At 39.8% G+C, this 18578-nt stretch overlaps 1 protein-coding gene across 3 annotated transcripts in view; it reads left to right on the top strand.

Annotated features, from left to right (window-relative positions):
* Positions 1–18578, top strand: part of mtss1 (MTSS I-BAR domain containing 1) — an 86108-nt gene that overhangs the window by 41996 nt on the left and 25534 nt on the right. For all 3 annotated transcript variants that reach the window (XM_057845267.1, XM_057845268.1, XM_057845269.1), the window contains exons 4-6: positions 12604–12688; positions 12773–12864; positions 12942–13016. In XM_057845267.1, the coding sequence (XP_057701250.1) occupies positions 12604–12688; positions 12773–12864; positions 12942–13016 (252 nt within the window). The remainder of the gene's footprint in view (positions 1–12603; positions 12689–12772; positions 12865–12941; positions 13017–18578) is intronic.

Raw genomic sequence — 18578 nt, forward strand, 5'->3', positions numbered from 1 at the left:
GCGGGAATATGTGTTTGAACGATTTGTTAAGAGCATTGCACAAAAAAAAAAGTTTGCATTTTATAGCATTTAAGCCAGCAGATTTTTGCTATTCAAGTTAGCCAATTCTTCTCTTGTTGTACTCAGATCCTCATTTATTTTTTTTATACAATTTGAGGCTAAGCTCACGTATTTTGATTTATTTTTAAATAAAAAATGCAATTCTGCATAGTTTGAAAAAATATTCGGGAATTTTACTTTGTATTTGCATTTAAAGTGTCTGTGACAACATAAAAAAACTTAAATAGCATTATGTGAATTAAAATAATATTTTGAGACGATTTGACTATATACAACAATTTGGCAAAGCGCAGATGACGAGAAATGAGTCATTCAACCTGCGTTTTAGCTACTCCTGTCATTATGGCGCTCTGACGCCGCCATCTGGGTGATGTCAGCAAAGTAACGATTTCAGCTGATTTAGAATCCAGCCGAGTGGAGGAGGAAGATTCAGAATGTGGAAAATGCGACCGAGAGCAGCAAAATGTCATCACTGTTTTTTTTTATCTCTACTCCGATATTTTTACAGGGTATTCTTTTTATCAATGTATTTTTCCCCAATTGCTAAATAAATTGTATGGTTACAACAAATAAGTCTTGTGCTAAATGGAATATGAAATATTAAAAATGCATTCATTCAGTACGACAAGGCAAAATTATGGTCAAAATTGCCAACCTCTTACACCTCCCGAACGATATTTTATACCACTGTAGTTAGTCCGGCTTTTGTCATTTACCTGCCTTGGAGATGGAGGAAAAGAGTAAACAAAACAGGAGGCGTGAGAGCTAGGCGACATGCTAACCCAAACCGGTGCTTGTCTTCACCTATCGGCCAGCCCCCGGCGGCGAGCAAGTTTTGGCTCGTCATTCTGCTGTGGCCCCGGCAGGCAAGCAGTGCTCGTCGCCGGGGACGCAGATGAAAATGAACGAGTGACACTCTGGAAGTACGGAAGCACCGCCCAGTGACGTCACCGCCCATAGTGCATTGGGTTGTCAACAACAATGGTGACCTACTAGTTAAACTAATTTTTCAAATTTTATAAAAACGAAAACATTAAGAGGGGTTTGAATATCAAATTATTATAACACATTCTAACATTTATCTTTTAAGAACTACAACTCTTTCTCTCCGTGGTTCCCTGTAAAACTTCAAAATAATCTGTTCCGACTGACGTACTGATGCATGAACATGCAAGACCTAATCGGATCAATATTTTTGGTGTTCTGAACACAGTGCATTCGATCATAATTTTAATCGAAACGCTGATCGGATTGATGGAATTTTGTCAATGTAACCATACTCAGTGTGGCAGTACCAGTTGTAGCAAGTTGTTATATACTAGTATTTACTTAAACTAACGTCTAGCTCAGGGGTCCCCAACCTTTTTTGCACCACGGTCCGGTGTTGACAAATTTTGCAACCCATCAAAAATTGCAACGATGCGGTTCTGCACATGCGCGTTAACGTTAAACATAGCCGCAAAATGCGCAAATGCAGCGATTCCAAAGTAAACACTACAAACTTTCTTGAAAGAAAGGAATATTACCTTACGTTTGATCATGAAAGGACTTGTAGAAAAGTTCTCCTCAGATACATCCTGCCATGTAAGCTGCACACAGCAACTTCACACCGCTCTCACCATTAACGACTTCGCCTTGTCGTTAAACATTAATGAAGAAGCCCGCTTCACAAGATACGATGTTGGAAATTGTAGCAAAGTTTTCAATGCTCTCGTATCAATGTCAGGATATTCCGGAATGACTTTTATCCAGAACCTCAGTAGAGTTGTTGTCTCAAATGTACGTTTAACAAGGTCGCCGTCATTTGCGATCTCTACAAGTTGATCTTCCTGTTGCACAGACATGCTCGAATCACTCGGTTTATTCACAAACGGGTCACGAATCCACTCCTTTGCAGTTCGCGGGTCTTCGAGGTTGTAGGCTCGTCAGGTGCCCTTTTCGCTGTAAAAATATCTCCAAAGACATCTGTTTTCCAGTCATTTTCGCTCGTGTGGGAGCTAATTATTTCCAGGAACAAACGTGCTGCGCCCGCGGCCTAGTAATACGTTATTCTCGAGGACAAGCGCACATAGATATATTATATACACAAACAAGATGTACTGCTAGCTGTCCAATCAATGGATTTCTATGACGACATTATAACCTATCCCGTAGTATTATATCTAGAGTAGACAGGGATATTGGTGTGTACAGGGTTAATTCAGCCAGAATGCGGTCGTTATTAAATTATTATTTCTGTGCGGCCTGGTAGCAAATGCGCCACGGACCGGTACCGGTCCGCGGCCCGGCATATGGGGACCCATGGTCTAGTTTACCTAAAATGTTGACTTCACTTTGCCTAGTTGAAGTTTAGATTACTTAAAATGTTGAGTTCAAACTGCTTTTTCCCCCCATCAAAAGTTGAAAATTCAAGTGAAATTGGTTGACTTAAAATTTAAAAGTCAGACATTTTTTTAATATACTGTACACACAAAAAGTTTAGGATATTCAGCTTCTGGGTTAATTGAGAGGTTTTTTTGCATGTGGCTGAAATACTCAAAAAAAATATATATAGTGTATCACAAAAAGTGAGTACACCCCTCGCATATCTGCAGATATTTAAGTATATATTTTAATTGGACAACACTGACAAAATGACACTTTGACACAATGAAAAGTAGTCTGTGTGCAGCTTATATAATAGAGTTCATTTATTTTCCCCTCAAAATAAGCCAAAATATAGCCATTAATATCTAAACCCCTGGCAACAAAAGTTAGTACACCACTTAGAAACGACGTACATCCCTAAATGTCCAAATTGAGTACTGCTTGTCATTTTCCCCCAAAAATGTCAGGTGACTTGTTACAGGAATCCCGTCAGCATTGCTGTAGAGATTGAAGAGGTGGGGGGTCAGTCTGTTAGTGCTCAGACCATACGCTGCCCTCTACAACAAATTGGTGTGCATGGCTGTCACCCCAGGAGGAAGCCTCTTCGGAAGACTGTACACAAGAAAGCTCGACCGTCTCATCAGACGGGCGGGTTCCAATAATCCATGTGCTTTGTTGACATGTCTTGAGCAAACCGTTTGCGGGCTTTCTTTTGTACCGTCTTCAGAAGACAAACAAAAGAGACCCCCCCGACCTCTTCAATCTTTGCAGCAATCCTGACAGCACTCCTGTAACGAGTCACATGACATTTTTGGGGGAAAATGAGAAGCAATACTCAATTTGGACATTTAGGGATGTACGTAGTTTCTGAGGGGTGTACTCACTTTTGATGCCAGGGGGTTAGATATTAATGGCTATTTTTTTAGTTATTTTGAGGGGAAAATAAATTATTTCTATTATACAAGCTACACACAGACTACTTTTCATTGTGTCAAAGTGTCATTTTTTTCAGTGTTGTCCCAATAAAAGATATACTTAAATATCTCCAGAAATGCGAGGGGTGTAGTCACTTTTGTGATACATACATTTTTTAAATGTTTGACTGACTGCTTGACTTGGACATCTATCGCCATCAATGGCACTGAAATGTTAAACATGAGCTTAACCGTGAACCTGTTAGCTATTGGCTAAATGCTAGCCTGTAAAATGAGGGACTTCACGCGTGTGTACATGTTGACCGAGCACATTCCCCCACCTGGGTTGTTGTGTTTCGACAGCTGCGTTCTTTGGCTCCGTCAGCTGCTCTGCCCGACTGTGTTTGTTCAACAGCTGACTATGAACCAAAAGAAGTTATTAAAGACATGAATAATTTCAAAAAGATGCACAGCAAGTACGGATGTACATCTCCCTCATCACACCAGCAGGGAAATGTGTGGGCTTCTGTAGGTGGTTGTCATGGTAATGTCCATGTAAATTTTTGGCATCAACTTATTATTACGGATGGGATGATACGCATAAACTCAGGATACGATACACCTTAATATGGCAGGGTCATGATCAATGTTCCTTCTAAGCTGCACGCGTGCGCAATCGCACACTGCTTGCAAATACTGTGCACCAAAAACAATTCAACAAAACGTATAGACCCTACTCACGTGACGTCACAGCCACGCCCCCGCGCCATGTTGTCCGTATACTCGTCATGTTAATGCATTAGCGCTTCGTAAATTCCTCCTATTATGGCGTTTTTTTCTGCTCGTTAACATTAATAATCAAAATGGTGAAGGCGTGTGTGGCGGTCGGTTGCAATAACAGAGAAGATAGACGGAGAGACTTGAAGTTCTACCGGATTCCGAGAGACCCGGAGAGGAGAGCGAGATGGGCTGCTGCAATTCGATGAGAAAACTGGGCTCCAAATGATTACCACAGATTATGTAGTAGTCATTTTATATGGTAAGATGCATTTAATATGTATTTAGAGGGTTTTGGGCTGACAACGGCAATTAAGATCATTGCTAGGCTAATCGCTGACAACATACACTCAGACGTTGTGAATGAACTACCTGAAAATATATAATTATAAGGGGATAATAAGACAGTTGTCATACAATTTATTTACAATTTCACTATTGAGGTCAAAAGCCAAAAAATAAATTAAACTAGGGACAATCTGGAGTAGTGCTATCGCACTTCATATTTATTACATATTATATATGTATGTAGTGAGAGTGCTATCGCTAAACCATATAACCATTAAAAGCCCTAGCTCCATTGACAAATGACATGAAATACATTAGACTTGACAGTGGATGTTAGCAAGAACAAAAGATTTTGAATTGAAAATTTCGTAACTCACCTTCCCGAGCACAAGATTCCTGCCGAATTTTCGTGTACGAGGACCTGTTTCACCCAACCAACAACGTAGCATTTATAAGCCTCCAAGCTCTTAAAGTTTTTCAAACTTTCGTGAGAATAGGCTGATTTTGTGTGGACAAGATAGTTGTAAATATCAGGGTCAGGCAAAGATGGCGAAGACAGCGGGTCGAAAAACATCGATTTAGGCATCAAATACGGATCTGGCGAATGGATAAACTGAAGCTTTTCCACGTAACGCCTTTTATGCAACGCATCCAATGAGTTTACAGTGTCAGATAACACCGGGGCTTCCATGAATTGCTCTATAACTTGCACGACTAATTGAAAACAATGAGAATAGGTCTAAAAAATAGGTACATTATGGCGGCCGGATACAGCGACACGTCATTTTGTGACGTAGGTGAGTAGGGTCTATTCGTTGTCCCCGGGTTACGAACAAGGTCCATTCCTACTAGAGGAGTTCCAAAAAATCGATTATTACATGCATCGCGATTCGACACGTGACGATTCGATTATGATTCATAAAGGCTCAAAAACGGATGATTTTCTGTCAAAATGCTATGACAGCCGCTCGTAGCGGAACGAAATTCAAGACACGTCTGCCCCCCCGGACACCTTTAACAGACGCACGCATGTTATAATGGATGCTGCCTGTAATTGAGTGAGAGATTGTTCTTTTTCGAAAGACTGGAAAATAATTTCTTTATTTATTAGCGCGAGAGGGGAAGAGAGCGAGAGAGAGTTGTTCCTCGTCTTTCAGATGTTCAGCTGTAGTTTCAAGTCATGTTAATTGAAAAATGTCCCGAGTGTGTTGCTAAGACCTGTGTGCGTCTATAAGAGTTGAGTACACAAACCCTCTTGTACTGTTTAGCCTTTATTGTTGTTGTTTTTGAGGTGTTAATAGTTAGCCCCAATGCTAAGCTAATTAGCTAATTCGCTAACGTGAATTTCATATGCAGAACGTGTAAAACCATGATTAAGTATGGCGGTAATACTACAAACGTGCGAAATAGTACAGAAATCTGTGAAAACAAAGTATTTTGGTTAAAAGAAGGCTTATTTCTAAAGACACTTTGTTTCCATAAAATGTGGAATTCTTTCCACCTGTGTAAATTTTATTGTATTGTTGAGTGAAATAAGTACTACCTTTAAAATGGTTAATGTTTCTGCACTTTCTTGTAAAAATAAATAAATAAAAAAGCAGCTTAAGTGCAGGTTTTTGTTGTATGGGCATGTTTTCATCGTTCCTGTTGAAATCAATAGGGTATTTTAAATAGATAATAGACAAAAATGTGTCTACTATATTAATTAGTAGAGGTGTGCGAAATTTCCAATTCTTATATTATTAACGATTTGGCCGTGGAAGATTCGAGAACGATTCACAAACATCCAAATTTCAATTATTGAAATATGTCAAGTAAAGCGGAAGTAAAACACACTCAGCGCGCCGCGCGGTCTTCAGGACGCAATGAGGAACGGAGCGAGAGTAGCGAAACATCATGCTTGTCATTACCCGGCCCCTCAGGTAAGGCCAATTCTCAACTCACGGGTCTAGCTCAACTCATGCCGCGAGATAAAAAAAAAAAACAACAACATACCTGACTGCTGCCGACAGCTGCTACAAAGTACGTCCACATAATGGTACGGTAAATATCATATTGATATAGGACTAGATGCAAAAAAAAAACTCGGTGACGTTAGCAGCACATGTACAGAAAGCTAGATGCGGGCGTTAGTAAACGGCCGCCATCTTAAAGCAGTCGACTTCCCTGCAAGGCTGTTGTAGCGAACCTTCTAAGCGCACCTAATTAACTTTTTTTCCAAAATACTCCTAAATTGGTAAAATATTGACTTGAATCTATCTTTAAAATAGTTTTAAAACTTTCACATGTCGAAAGTAGACAAAAGGGAAATTATGGAATAACGGGAGCAATTTTAACAACTTTAACAGTTGATTCACAACATTAAATTAATTGAATGTAGTTTAAAGCTGCTGATACAGAATGGGGATTTGAGTACATTATTTATTGTTTTTAACTGTTACCTTGATACTGAAATAGTCGTTTATTTAAGCCTGCGAGGCCTTTTTTTTTTTTTTTTTTTTTTTTTTTTTAAATACAATTTTTGTAACTAATGTACAAAACATTAAGAGCAGCTAATAGCGGGAGGAGTGTCATCAATAATCGATTTATAATCGAATCGTAGCCTTTGAATCGTAATCGAATCGTTAGGTGCCCAAAGATTCCCACCTCTATTAATTAGTAATGTACGATGCATCGATAATTGTGATAACCGTGATTGTCAATACCGTGATCATTGTTCACGAATCGAATCGTAGCACCCTGAATCGTAACTGAATCGAATCGCCCCTAGTTACTACGCTGGCGACGTCACCGGAATTTCTGTGTGAGTCTGAATTAACCCATTAAGTACTCCTAAATACCCCCTAAATCTCAAAATAACTATCCAAAACATGTATTATACAGCCCTCCTATACACCCCAGATTGCTGACATCCATGACTCACAAGACAGGCCCTGCCTTTGAAACCACAGACACTCAGAAGTTACAGATACTACAGTAGAACGTGAGGATAGCAACCCCGAACAAAACAAATAAAACTGCGCATTACTTGTACTGGTTTTCATGCTTCATTAATAATGCAAAATCCAATTTTGCATCATAGTATTCTTGTATTCCTCGATATCATTGCCTTCTCTTTACTAAGTGGACTTAATGTGATTCAGTGTATTGACAGACACGTGATCGATCATCAGCCACAAATAGCCACCGCGAGATGTCGCGTCTGTTTGACGCCAGATGATATCATTTGTGTCTCTGTGCGTGACTTCTGTGCCGCGGTCGATTATATCGCACACGTGGAGATCACTTACAATTACCGCTAATGTCATCATAATTGCTCTTTTTTTTTTTCAAAATGTCGAGATTTCAAAAGTTTTATCATCAGCTGATTTAAAAAGAAGAAATCTTTCTTCCCTTCTGCGTGACTTATATCCATGGCAACCCTGCAACTGGTGACGTCTTCGGCATCATGGGGCATTTTTTCCCCCCACAAGCAAACACACACACATCACAAGGTGCTGACAGAGCATTGTGGAAGTTTCCGAAGGTCATCGGCTGAAGGACGGCGGTTGCCTCATCCTGACGAGCTGCTCAATGAATCAATAAGCAGATCGATGCAGAGTGACAGGATGACGGATGAGGTGTTCCGTTGTCGTTCTGTTTTCAAACTGGTGAACTCGGGCTTTTGTCACGGTGAATGTTAGTAGATTTACAGTTTAGGATTTTAACATCACACACACCTGGACACGGTTGTTGAATGAGTGGCGTTATGAGCCAGACCGGAAAAATGTGGCTTCGGTGAAAGGGCCGAACAGTTTGTCCTCTGTATTTTGCCCTCAGGAGGGAAATTGTAAATGACGAGCACAGCTTATTTTCCTTTGCCGTTTCCATTCAATTCCATTAAGTAGGCCATTCAGTGTTTGTAAGGCATGGAAGATGAAGGAATCCACTGAATCTGGATGAGGAAGATTAAACTTTAATAATCACTTCATCTGTTGATTTGAAAATAATTTTGAATGTAGAAACATTATTGGTGTGGCTACAATTTAACCTGTTCCATTGATGCAAACACTTGTTCTGGGTGCGGAATCTGAGCTTAATTTTTCCTGTAGGCTATTGCCAAAAGACACTTTACCCTGAAATCAACTAATGGTTGCATTCTCCAAAAAGGCAATCTTCACGGTTATAAGGTGGCACTTCAAACATGAAAACTCGCTGGTTTACAGCATTTGCAAACAATGTGGAAAATAGCGTTAGGAAAATACTGTGCACTTATTATTATCGAGTGTAAAGCTTACGGTTAGCTAAGAGGAAAATACTGTGCACTTATTATTATCGAGTGTAAAGCTTACGGTTAGCGGCTTAGCTAGCGCACTTCCGGGGAACATTTCAAAATAAAATGTAAATACAGATGTCTTCACTTACTCTCACATATTTCTGATTCTACACCAAGATAGCTTTCAAATGACACCCATTATGAAAAATCTGATTGGCAATAAATAATTTGGCTTCAAATTTACTAATTTTGCTGATCAAATCAACACTTTTAATGAGCTCTAATCAGTGTTGTCGCAGATTACTTGAAAAAAGTAATTTGATTACTGATTACGCCTCAAAAAAGTAATCGAGTTACTTTACTGATTATTATCAAATTAACTAAGGTACGTTAAAAGTAATTTATCAGTTACTTTTTACCAATTTTTTCCCTTTGCGGCCTCAACATAAGAATGACAACAGAAAAATGTGCAGTTAAATTTTTCACATAAGGCTGAAAGCAGTAATGTGAAGTAAGGTTGGCCAACCATGTTTTTGAATAATATCAATGGCTAAACAGTTATAAGCATATTTTCGTTATTTTTTTTTTAACACAACCCATCCAGATTCTTTGTTTAACCCATAGCAACGCCCTTGACAATGTAAATGCTTTTCTTCGGCAATCTTCGGAAATTACTTCACACCTAGAAGTGCGAGGGAAGTCCGCCATATTGTTTGTTGCATTGCTTCTCGGTAAGATGCCACGGCGGTGTGTGGCGATGTTTTGTTCTCACTCAAACGAAAAGTTGTATGAGTGGCCAAAGGATAGCAGGGCACGTAAATGGACATCTTTCGTTCGCACGAAGCGAATGAATTTCGCGCCATCATCAAGTAGTGTTCTCTGCTGCAAACATTGCGAAGATGCCTGCTTCCTTAACCGGTCTGCTTATGATCAAGGATTTGCCAAAAAGTAAGTGTGATTTTTGGATAGATGACTGATGACTTTGTCAAAGCAGAGCTGCCAACTGCGTCGCGGTAATTCACGGTCACGTTGCAGTAAGAGACACACACCGCTGGTGAGTTTGTGCACAAGTATTTGTATTATGTATTTGCACCTTCATGCTTCAAGCATTGCATTACATTTGTACGGTTCTGCGTTTCTTTCACGGTGATCGCTTGATAGCCTTTTAGTTTGTGTTTCGCGGAAGCCGCTGACAGGTGACAACTTAGCGTGTTGGCATTCATTCAATCTCGCAGTGAATCAGCGAGCGGCTCAAGTCACGCAGTGAATCATGGGAAATGTAGTCTCGGGACAACACTGAAGTGGTGCTTTGTAATCTGTTCGCTTGTGTGAAAAAACTACATTTCCTCATGCCATTAGACGGCACTTCCTGCCGATAGCCCCAGGAAGTAGTAGTAGCTGGTAGTACGAGGCGAGGCGGAGATGAGCGACAAGCAAAACTTTGCGGTCGAATGTGGCGGCAGTCCGCTATTATTTTGTTTTCTTATTGTTGCCACAATAAAGTGGAGAAAGCCATCAACGACTCATCTCCTTCTTTTACCCCCAACGTTTTTATATTATTATTTCATATGCACGAGAGCTGCCGGATCTGCCAAAATGAACATGAAGTCTGATTATTATTTTTTTTAACACTGTCATCAGATAGACAAAAACATAAAATTGTGTGCAAATGCCTGCATCTTCAAATCGTGACAATAATAACAGCCTATATCTTACCAATCTTGTAATCTCGATGGGTCTTGTATCCATTCCATGCCAGGTAGTCTAGGCACATTGTTTGCATCCTGATTAGCATCTGGCTAATACATGTTAGATCCAACATAAAATTCCAAGCTCCACCTCTTCAACTCTTCAAAAACTTAGATCGAGCGCAACGGAGGAGATCCATCGCTTATATCGCTGTTTGAATCATTAGCCACGTTTACATGCTGACTTTTATTCATACCGATTCAAATCATTCCGAATGGAAATTTCACCTCAGCTGTTTACATGTCACTTCATCTATTCCGATCCAGCGTTTACATGTGTCTGCCTTTATTCCGAAAGGATGTTTGACAACTGCCGTCTGACATGCGCAGATTAATCAAAACAAAGCGTCACGTTGCAAAACATGGAGATCGATCGTGAGATCAGCTGCTGTTTTAACTTTTCGAGTGGAAACAAAACTTCAGAATGACACGCCGTTCATTTAAAAAGTTGTGTGGGTGCGCTGTGTGTATGCTTGGAAGCCATGTTGCAACTTGCAAGTGACGTTACTTACGTCACCGAGTGACGTCACCATGTCAGTACGGAGCATGCGCAGAAAGAACGCAACCAGACACCATTCCGCTTCCCTGTTTACATGATATAATTTTACTTCTAATGGGTTTGGGAAAAGGAATATTCCACCCCTGTGAATCGGAATGAAATTCCATTCGGTTTGGGCCTGTTCATTCCGAATGAGGTGTTTATATGGAACACATTTATTCGGTTTGAACAAATATTCGATTGTAATTGGAATATTTGGCTCCATGTAAACGTGGCAACTGTTTGAAGGGCTTTGTATGGCGGCCTTACGTATGGAGCTGCCATCGCTGTTCCCGGTGTGACGTATCACTTCCGGGTTCGTCCCCTTTCAGGCTCGAACTTCGGAAACGCGATTATTTTGTCAAATATACAACATATAAATTATTTTTTCAAGCTTTATTTGTTGGACAATGTTTAATTACTTTAATTGTGACCCTATTTGGCATGTTATGAAATTACTTCACATTACTGCTTTAATATTCGAGTTAGCAGGGGTTTATTTAGTTGAAGGAGTTGATTTCAACCACCATTGACTCGCGCTAGCTTAGCCACTCCGGAGCCCTGAAACTAACAAATAACTGACCAACTGAACAGAATCACATTTGAGACCATATACTGTATCGCCGCCTAAACTGCCTTCAACATAGGAGCCAAAATTAGCAGTTATTTGTTGGATATTGCTTTAAATCTGCCAACACAAAAGGGGTTTGTAATTGGATATGGATGCAAATAATGGCGGCAACAGACTTGAAACAGAGGAACATAAAGAATTGAAGCTGCGCTAACCGGCACACCCACCATGAATCCATATTACATAAACAAAAAAAATTCACTTATTTATCACTGGCAAAGCACCTTCACTAATTAGTATTCACTTGTATTAGAAAGAGACTAAATGAAACAAACTGACGTGTCATCACACACTGGCAAACATCATGCTGTCCATTCGCTTTCTTTGCTGTTTAAACAGAATAGCTGGATACAGGAAATATGGCAAAATGGTTCCTTTTACAGCTTTCTGTCACGCTGTCCCTTGAACAAACGCCTGGCTTGTTTTAATTGCCTCAGGCGGGAGTGAAACGCGCTCAGACAAAAACGTTGCGCGGCAGACGCTTTGATGACTGGAACGCGACAGGGAGGAAACGGCGAATAAAGCAAACATGCCTCGCCACACCTTGTACCCAAGCTTTATTTATGTTCATTTCCCGATAATATAAATGAACAAATACAGGAAGTTTTACCACGTTTGCTTCCATCACTTCCTCTTTGTTTTGGTGCCTATGTACGAATGTGATCATTTTTTTTCGACTGCCTCTTTTATATTTTTGAAATTTTGACACAAGCATCCACGAGTCAGCACTTTTTTCTGGGCATGTTCTTTCGTTGCTGCCATTTTGTCATGACTTCATAAAAGATCACGCGCCAATATGCGCGTTTCCCGTGACTTTATTGCCTGGAGTTGTTCATAAATCACTTGGGTTAATCCCACTAAAATGCTGTCACAACCCTTCATTGTTCCTCCGAAAACACTGAATGGCTGCCTCCCACTATAGTTGCTCATGACACAATGAACCAATTAACTGCTTTTGTTATGTTTCGATACAGTGTGGCACAACCAGAATTAAGGCCACACTTTGTTTTTGTTTTGTCTCGTAGGTGCTACCAAGGAGATCGGCTCAGCGTTAACCCGTATGTGTATGCGACACCGTAGCATCGAGTCCAAACTCAAACTTTTCACCACGTAAGATTCAAACTGTGACAGCACATTCTTTTAACTCGTCGTCTGCTGTCAAAAAGCGACTCAGGGACATTTTTCCCCACGCAGAGCAATCTCGGAAAGTCTCATCACACCGTTAGAGGTGAAGATGGAGGAGTGGAGGAAAGCGGCGAGTCAGCTAGACAAAGATCATGCCAAAGGTTTGTCAGCCAGACATGACATAACTCTGCAACGCAGTCTTCAATTTTTTTTTTCGTTTTTTCTTCTCTCATCTCAGAGTACAAAAAGGCGCGGGCCGACATCAAGAAGAAATCATCTGATACTGTCAAATTGCAGAAGAAGGTGAAGAAAGGTAAGCTGGAGGCCAACGTCTGAAAAGTTATTTCACATCGATTTCTGATGTTAATGTATTTCAAGCCGTTTATTGAACTTAAGTTGAGATAAACTGCAAAAGAAGACTAATAGAGCTGGGAATCTTTGGGCACCTGACGATTCGATTACGATTACGATTCAGAGGCTCCGATTCAATCATAAAACGATTATTGATGCACCCCCCCCTTTTTTATTTATTTATTTATTTTTTTTTTTTATTAAATGTTTTGTACATTAGTTCCAAAATTGTTCAAAAATACTCTCAGGCTAAACCAAACTACTATTTCACTGTCAAGTTAACATATAGCAGTAAACAAATATACAAAAGTAACAGTAAATAAAAAACTCCAGTCCCCATTCTGTAACAGCAGCTTTAAACTACATTCAATTAATTTAATGTTGTGAATCAATCGTTTAATTGCTCCCGTTATTCCATAATTTCCCTTTTGTCTACTTTCGACATGTAAAAGTTTCAAAACTATTCTAAAGATAGATTCAAGTCAATATTTTACCGATTTAGGAGTATTTTAGATAAAAAGTTAATTAGGTTTGCTTGGAAGGTTCGCTACAACAGCCTTGCAGGGAAGTGTACTGCTTTAAGATGGCGGCCGTTTACTAACGACGCATCTAGCTTTTTTTAGATATGCTGCTAACGCTACCATATCTGTGGTGCATCTAGTCCTATATGAATGATATCTACCGTAACATTATGTGGATGACGTACTTTGTAGCAGCTTTTCGGCAGCATTCAGGTATGTTGTTGTGTTTTTTTATCTCGTGGCATGAGTTGAGCTAGAGCCGTGAGTTGAGCATTGGCATTACCCGAGGGGCCGGGTAATGAGAAGCATGATGTTTAGCTACTCTCGCTGCGTTCTTCCTCATTGTGCCCCGAAGACCGCGCGGCGCGCTGAGTGTGTTGTACTTCTGCTTTACTTGGCATATTTCAATAATCGGAATTTGGATGTTTGTGAATCGTTCTCGAATCTTCCACGGCCGAATCGCGAATAATCTAAGAATCGGAAATTTTGCACACCTCTAAAGCATAAAAATGCAAAATACACTTCACATTACCTTGTTTGCGAAAGCTTGTTATCTTCATGCTAATATAACGTGTAGGATGCCATTGACAGGCTAACAGGAATTAGCATCTCAGTAGTATACACTGGCTGCGTTCCAATCACTGTTTGAGTTAACCTCGCTCACTTGCCCTAAGCACTTGCTATGACGTCACACGGAAGCCACTTGGAGGGCGGAGGGAAAGTGGGCGGAGGGGGAGCGAAAGACGTAAATGGAACACACCTGCCCTCGTTCACTAACAGGCAAGAAAATCATGAAACAATCACAAGGTTTTGGAGTGGCGCTATACTGCCAATTCCAAATCAGTGGCGCCTCCAGAAATTCTTCATAGGGGTGGCCAAATGGGGCCACTTAAAACCTTGAGGTGGCACACCAAAAAAATAAAAGCCATAATTTCAGGTTTTTACCATGTCGTAGTAATAAACAGGCCAGTAAAAAACACACCTACTGATATACTTTCGTTGATTGTGTTATATTGTATTTTGTACATATATTGTGTTAATGTGCATAGTCCATAATAATCCAGTCAACATTTTGAGTTCCGCAGCTACTACATCTAACAACGCGTGGGGTGGCCAACAAATGGCCGCGGCCTGGCCACCCCCTGGTGGCACCAATACATCGCACAAAATGCACGGCGACTCATGTCAATAAGCCGGAGACGTATTCCGCGCTTGATGGCAATACGTCGGTACCTGGGAATGATCAAATTATTAGTTTTGTATCAAATTTTATTTGGGCAATTCTTTATTTATTTGTCGATACCTTATAATTTATAGACAAATTTGTTGTTTAAATGCATTTAACCTATTTGAAGTTTAGTTTCAGTCCCTCCCAATGCCATTTGATTGACAGACCATTCCTTTCGTTAAAAGCAAAATAGAAAAGATAAGCGAAATAGAAACATCAATGAAAAAAATCTTTTTTCTCCTTTTTTTATGGCAAAAGTGAAAGTCAATAAAAAAGTTACTTTATTATTATTTATTCATTTATTTCTCTTTATATATATTTATTCATGTTTTTTTTTTTTTTTTTTTTGGCACTATTGTGATTCCATACGTTTTCAACAATGATGAATTTTACAATTCAAAAGGCAGTTTGGTATAACATTCAAACACCTTGCTGGTGGCTTAATTCATTTTCTTCTTCATTGGTGGTATATATACAGCAGCCAACAGTGTTTGAGCTTCATTATCACCCCCGCATGGACATATTTTCCATGCACCATTGCAATGCATTGTGGGATACAGGGAGCTCCGGAGTGACCATCGTTTTTCACTCGATCACTGAGCCCTCTGAGGGTCCATTTCACCAAGTTCACTTCGCTGTTTTGGGAATTGGAACGGCCCTTAAGATGGCGGCGGGGATTCCCCGTGGGGCGGTGGCTAGGGCAAGTGAGCGAGGGCTCATTTAAACCGCGATTGAAACGCAGCCACTGAATGGCAACCCTTTCATGCAGCAATCATGTTATTTTTTTAAACCTTACTGGTCACTTACTTCACTCATTGGCTGCCAATGACTGTGCTAGACGTCCAAAATACTAGGCATGTGCCAGTATGATATTCTGACGAGATGATAACCATAAGCCAAAATATGACGGTTTCACAGTATCACGGTATTGCAATTGCAGCTCTAAAATGTTCTACTTTGACATATCTGGTCATAGAAACAAAACTTTTTTCCATTGAGTAGGATATTTTTCAAAACATATTAGCAAATTGGAACATAAGTATAATGTTAAAAAAAAAAAATCTAAATAAAATTAAAATAAATGCAGTACTTTAAGGGAGCCCAAACCCATAAACGCAACTCAACATTATTACCATCAGAACAAAAATAATTGAATTATTTTCCATAAAAAGCAAGTGTGTATGACTTGTGTCATGTTTGCATTATACACACACTGTCTTTCTTGACACAGACAGTTGCCAGAGAGAAAAAAACTATACGGTGGGAAACGTTCATGACAGTATTTACTAGAGGTGGGAATCTTTGGGCACCTAACGATTCAATTATAAATCGATTATTGATTAATCAGGGTTAATGAGGGTTAGCAGTAAATGTTTACAATTATATGAAAAGTTTTGAAAATTCAGTTTCTGACAAGTTTAACAATCGTTCATTCGCCCCTCCCAGTCAAAATGGATCGGACGTCTATCGCCGTCAATTGCAGCCAATAAATCTAATCTTGAATAATCTGTCAACACTTGCACATTCCTGTAAGGCATGGGCGCGTATCTTTCCTGTAATCTTGTCGTACATACCGGCGTGTCTTGTTTGGTAATATCGCCTCAAAAACAGCGACTGTCTCTTTACAAATGAGGCAAGACACAGTTGTTGCGTATTTGAGTGAAGAAATAGTCCAATTTCCACCTATCCTTGAAGCGTCGGCCGTCACAGTTAACTTTTTTTTTTGTTGATTGTCGCCATTTTAGAAAATGGAAGTAATGGGTCACACGAAGTATTGTTGCTTAGCCCTTAAATACTTGCAACATGAAGCAATTATCAGAGAATCCCAAAATTTGAAAAATAAGGTCCTTTTTGGGGGGGGGGGGTTTAAAAAAAAAAAGGTCCTAATGAAACGTATTTTTCAAATTTGTAAAAAGAGAAGTCAAAATGAATTTGTGTAATAAGCGCTCTAATATCTATAACCCATGCTAAATCATGTTTTTTTTCTCATGGAACCTGCAGATGCATGTGTTGACTTGCATCTATCATTTTTTTTCATAAAGAAGTGTCAAAATTCTAAATTAGTCTCAAAATCATGAAATTTTAGGTGTATCAAATGTGATAAATTTGGCAATTAAGGGTTAAAGTGCTGCTGCCTTTTAGTGGGTAAATGAGGAGCAGCATTTCGTGTGTAAGCTACTTCATATGCTGGTTGCAGTACTGCTGACCAATTTATTAAGTCTGTGTGCGGCCCAGACGTTATTGATTTTATGACAGAGGCTGGGGGCCGGATGAAATTTGACCACAGGCCGCATTTGGCCCCCGGGCCGGACTTTGGACGTTTCTGCTTTAAGGTTTAAGGGGTCAAGTGTCACAAAACGTTTCTCAAAATGGCCAGAAATAAGAAATTGTTCTATAAAAGCTCCACCATAGTGACCACTGTCCCTGAAATGTTTAACATTTACCTTATATGGGTCTAAAAATTAACTACAATATAGTTTTAATTCATGTTTTCATTGTACATTCTTTAAAACTGAAAACTAGAAAAATGAAGTTCGGACCATTAAAGCAAAGAAAGTTTTATTATTTAACACCATCAAATCAACTTAATCCATGTTTTTTTTCTATAATTGTGCAAAATCTCTGCGTGAAGGGAGGCTTTGGTGACACACCCACCATCCCCCCAAACCAGAGATTACCACTTGGCATCAAATAAGACTGCCTTGGGCCATATATGATCATAAAAGCAGGGAAACGCCCGAACACATGTTCAAACACACCTCAATCCCTGTTACAAAAAAAAACCCTTCAAATTTGTAAACATCACATACCCGATGAGTGACAATTTTCGCACCACCCCTCATTTTCATTTTTGCAGCCATTTTGCTTGTGCGTTCATGTCGCAGATGCCTATTTTGCATCGAAATCTCTTCCCCTCAGTTCACATCGGTTCATTCATGATAGGCTTGCGTGAAATATAATTACAGACGGATCCACGTTTCTGCGTGTGTGCGTCGACACGCTCTATCATTATGTGGTGTGCGACCACTTCAGATAGCATCTCAAGTTGCTCGTAGCAAAAGGCAGATGACGGGAGGAGTCGGGCGAGCTTTTAAGGTGGTGGTCACCGTGCCGAACGCTATACTAAAAGGATTTGAGATGTTCCTGTCGAAATCTTAAAATTGAGTCAAATGAGAGAGTAAGATACAAGAAAATACAGATTCATTTTTTTCCTAGGCTGTCGTTGTTTTGTTCAAGAAGGAATATCCCGAGACAATTCCCCACTGTTGGGAAGCATGGGGTTTAGCTAAACAAATGTTTTGCATTTAATTGTTCCACTAAATGCTCATTTAGTCGGCACGTCGCCTTGAGGTTGAGGCAGGCAGTTAGAAAGAAGTGGAAGGAACCGCAATGCAGTAACCCGCTGGTTTGTGGACAAACACTTCTGGCTTCTTTTTATAACCCGGGGGTTTTTGACTAAAGGCTTTTATTCACTTGTCAACGCGAAGTGAGCATCAAAATTATTGACTTGGTTATTATTATGATTATGAGTGTTCTAAACATAGAGCGAACGAGAAAAACGGCTTTCCAATGTTTTTGTTTTTTTTCTTTTCCGGGGGTTGTTTTTATGGAAATATCCTCTTCGGGGTCACTGAAAAACTTTCCATACTTGCATTAATGTCCACGCCGAGTCCAGAAACTTCGATTACAGACCAAAGTTCACACTCACCGAATTTGATGGGCGAACAACTGATACGTTTTATATTCTGCACAAGAATACAGGAGTGATAACATG

The sequence above is a fragment of the Corythoichthys intestinalis genome, chromosome 9 (genome assembly GCF_030265065.1).
Source record: "Corythoichthys intestinalis isolate RoL2023-P3 chromosome 9, ASM3026506v1, whole genome shotgun sequence".
NCBI classification, from domain to species: Eukaryota; Metazoa; Chordata; class Actinopteri; order Syngnathiformes; family Syngnathidae; genus Corythoichthys; species Corythoichthys intestinalis.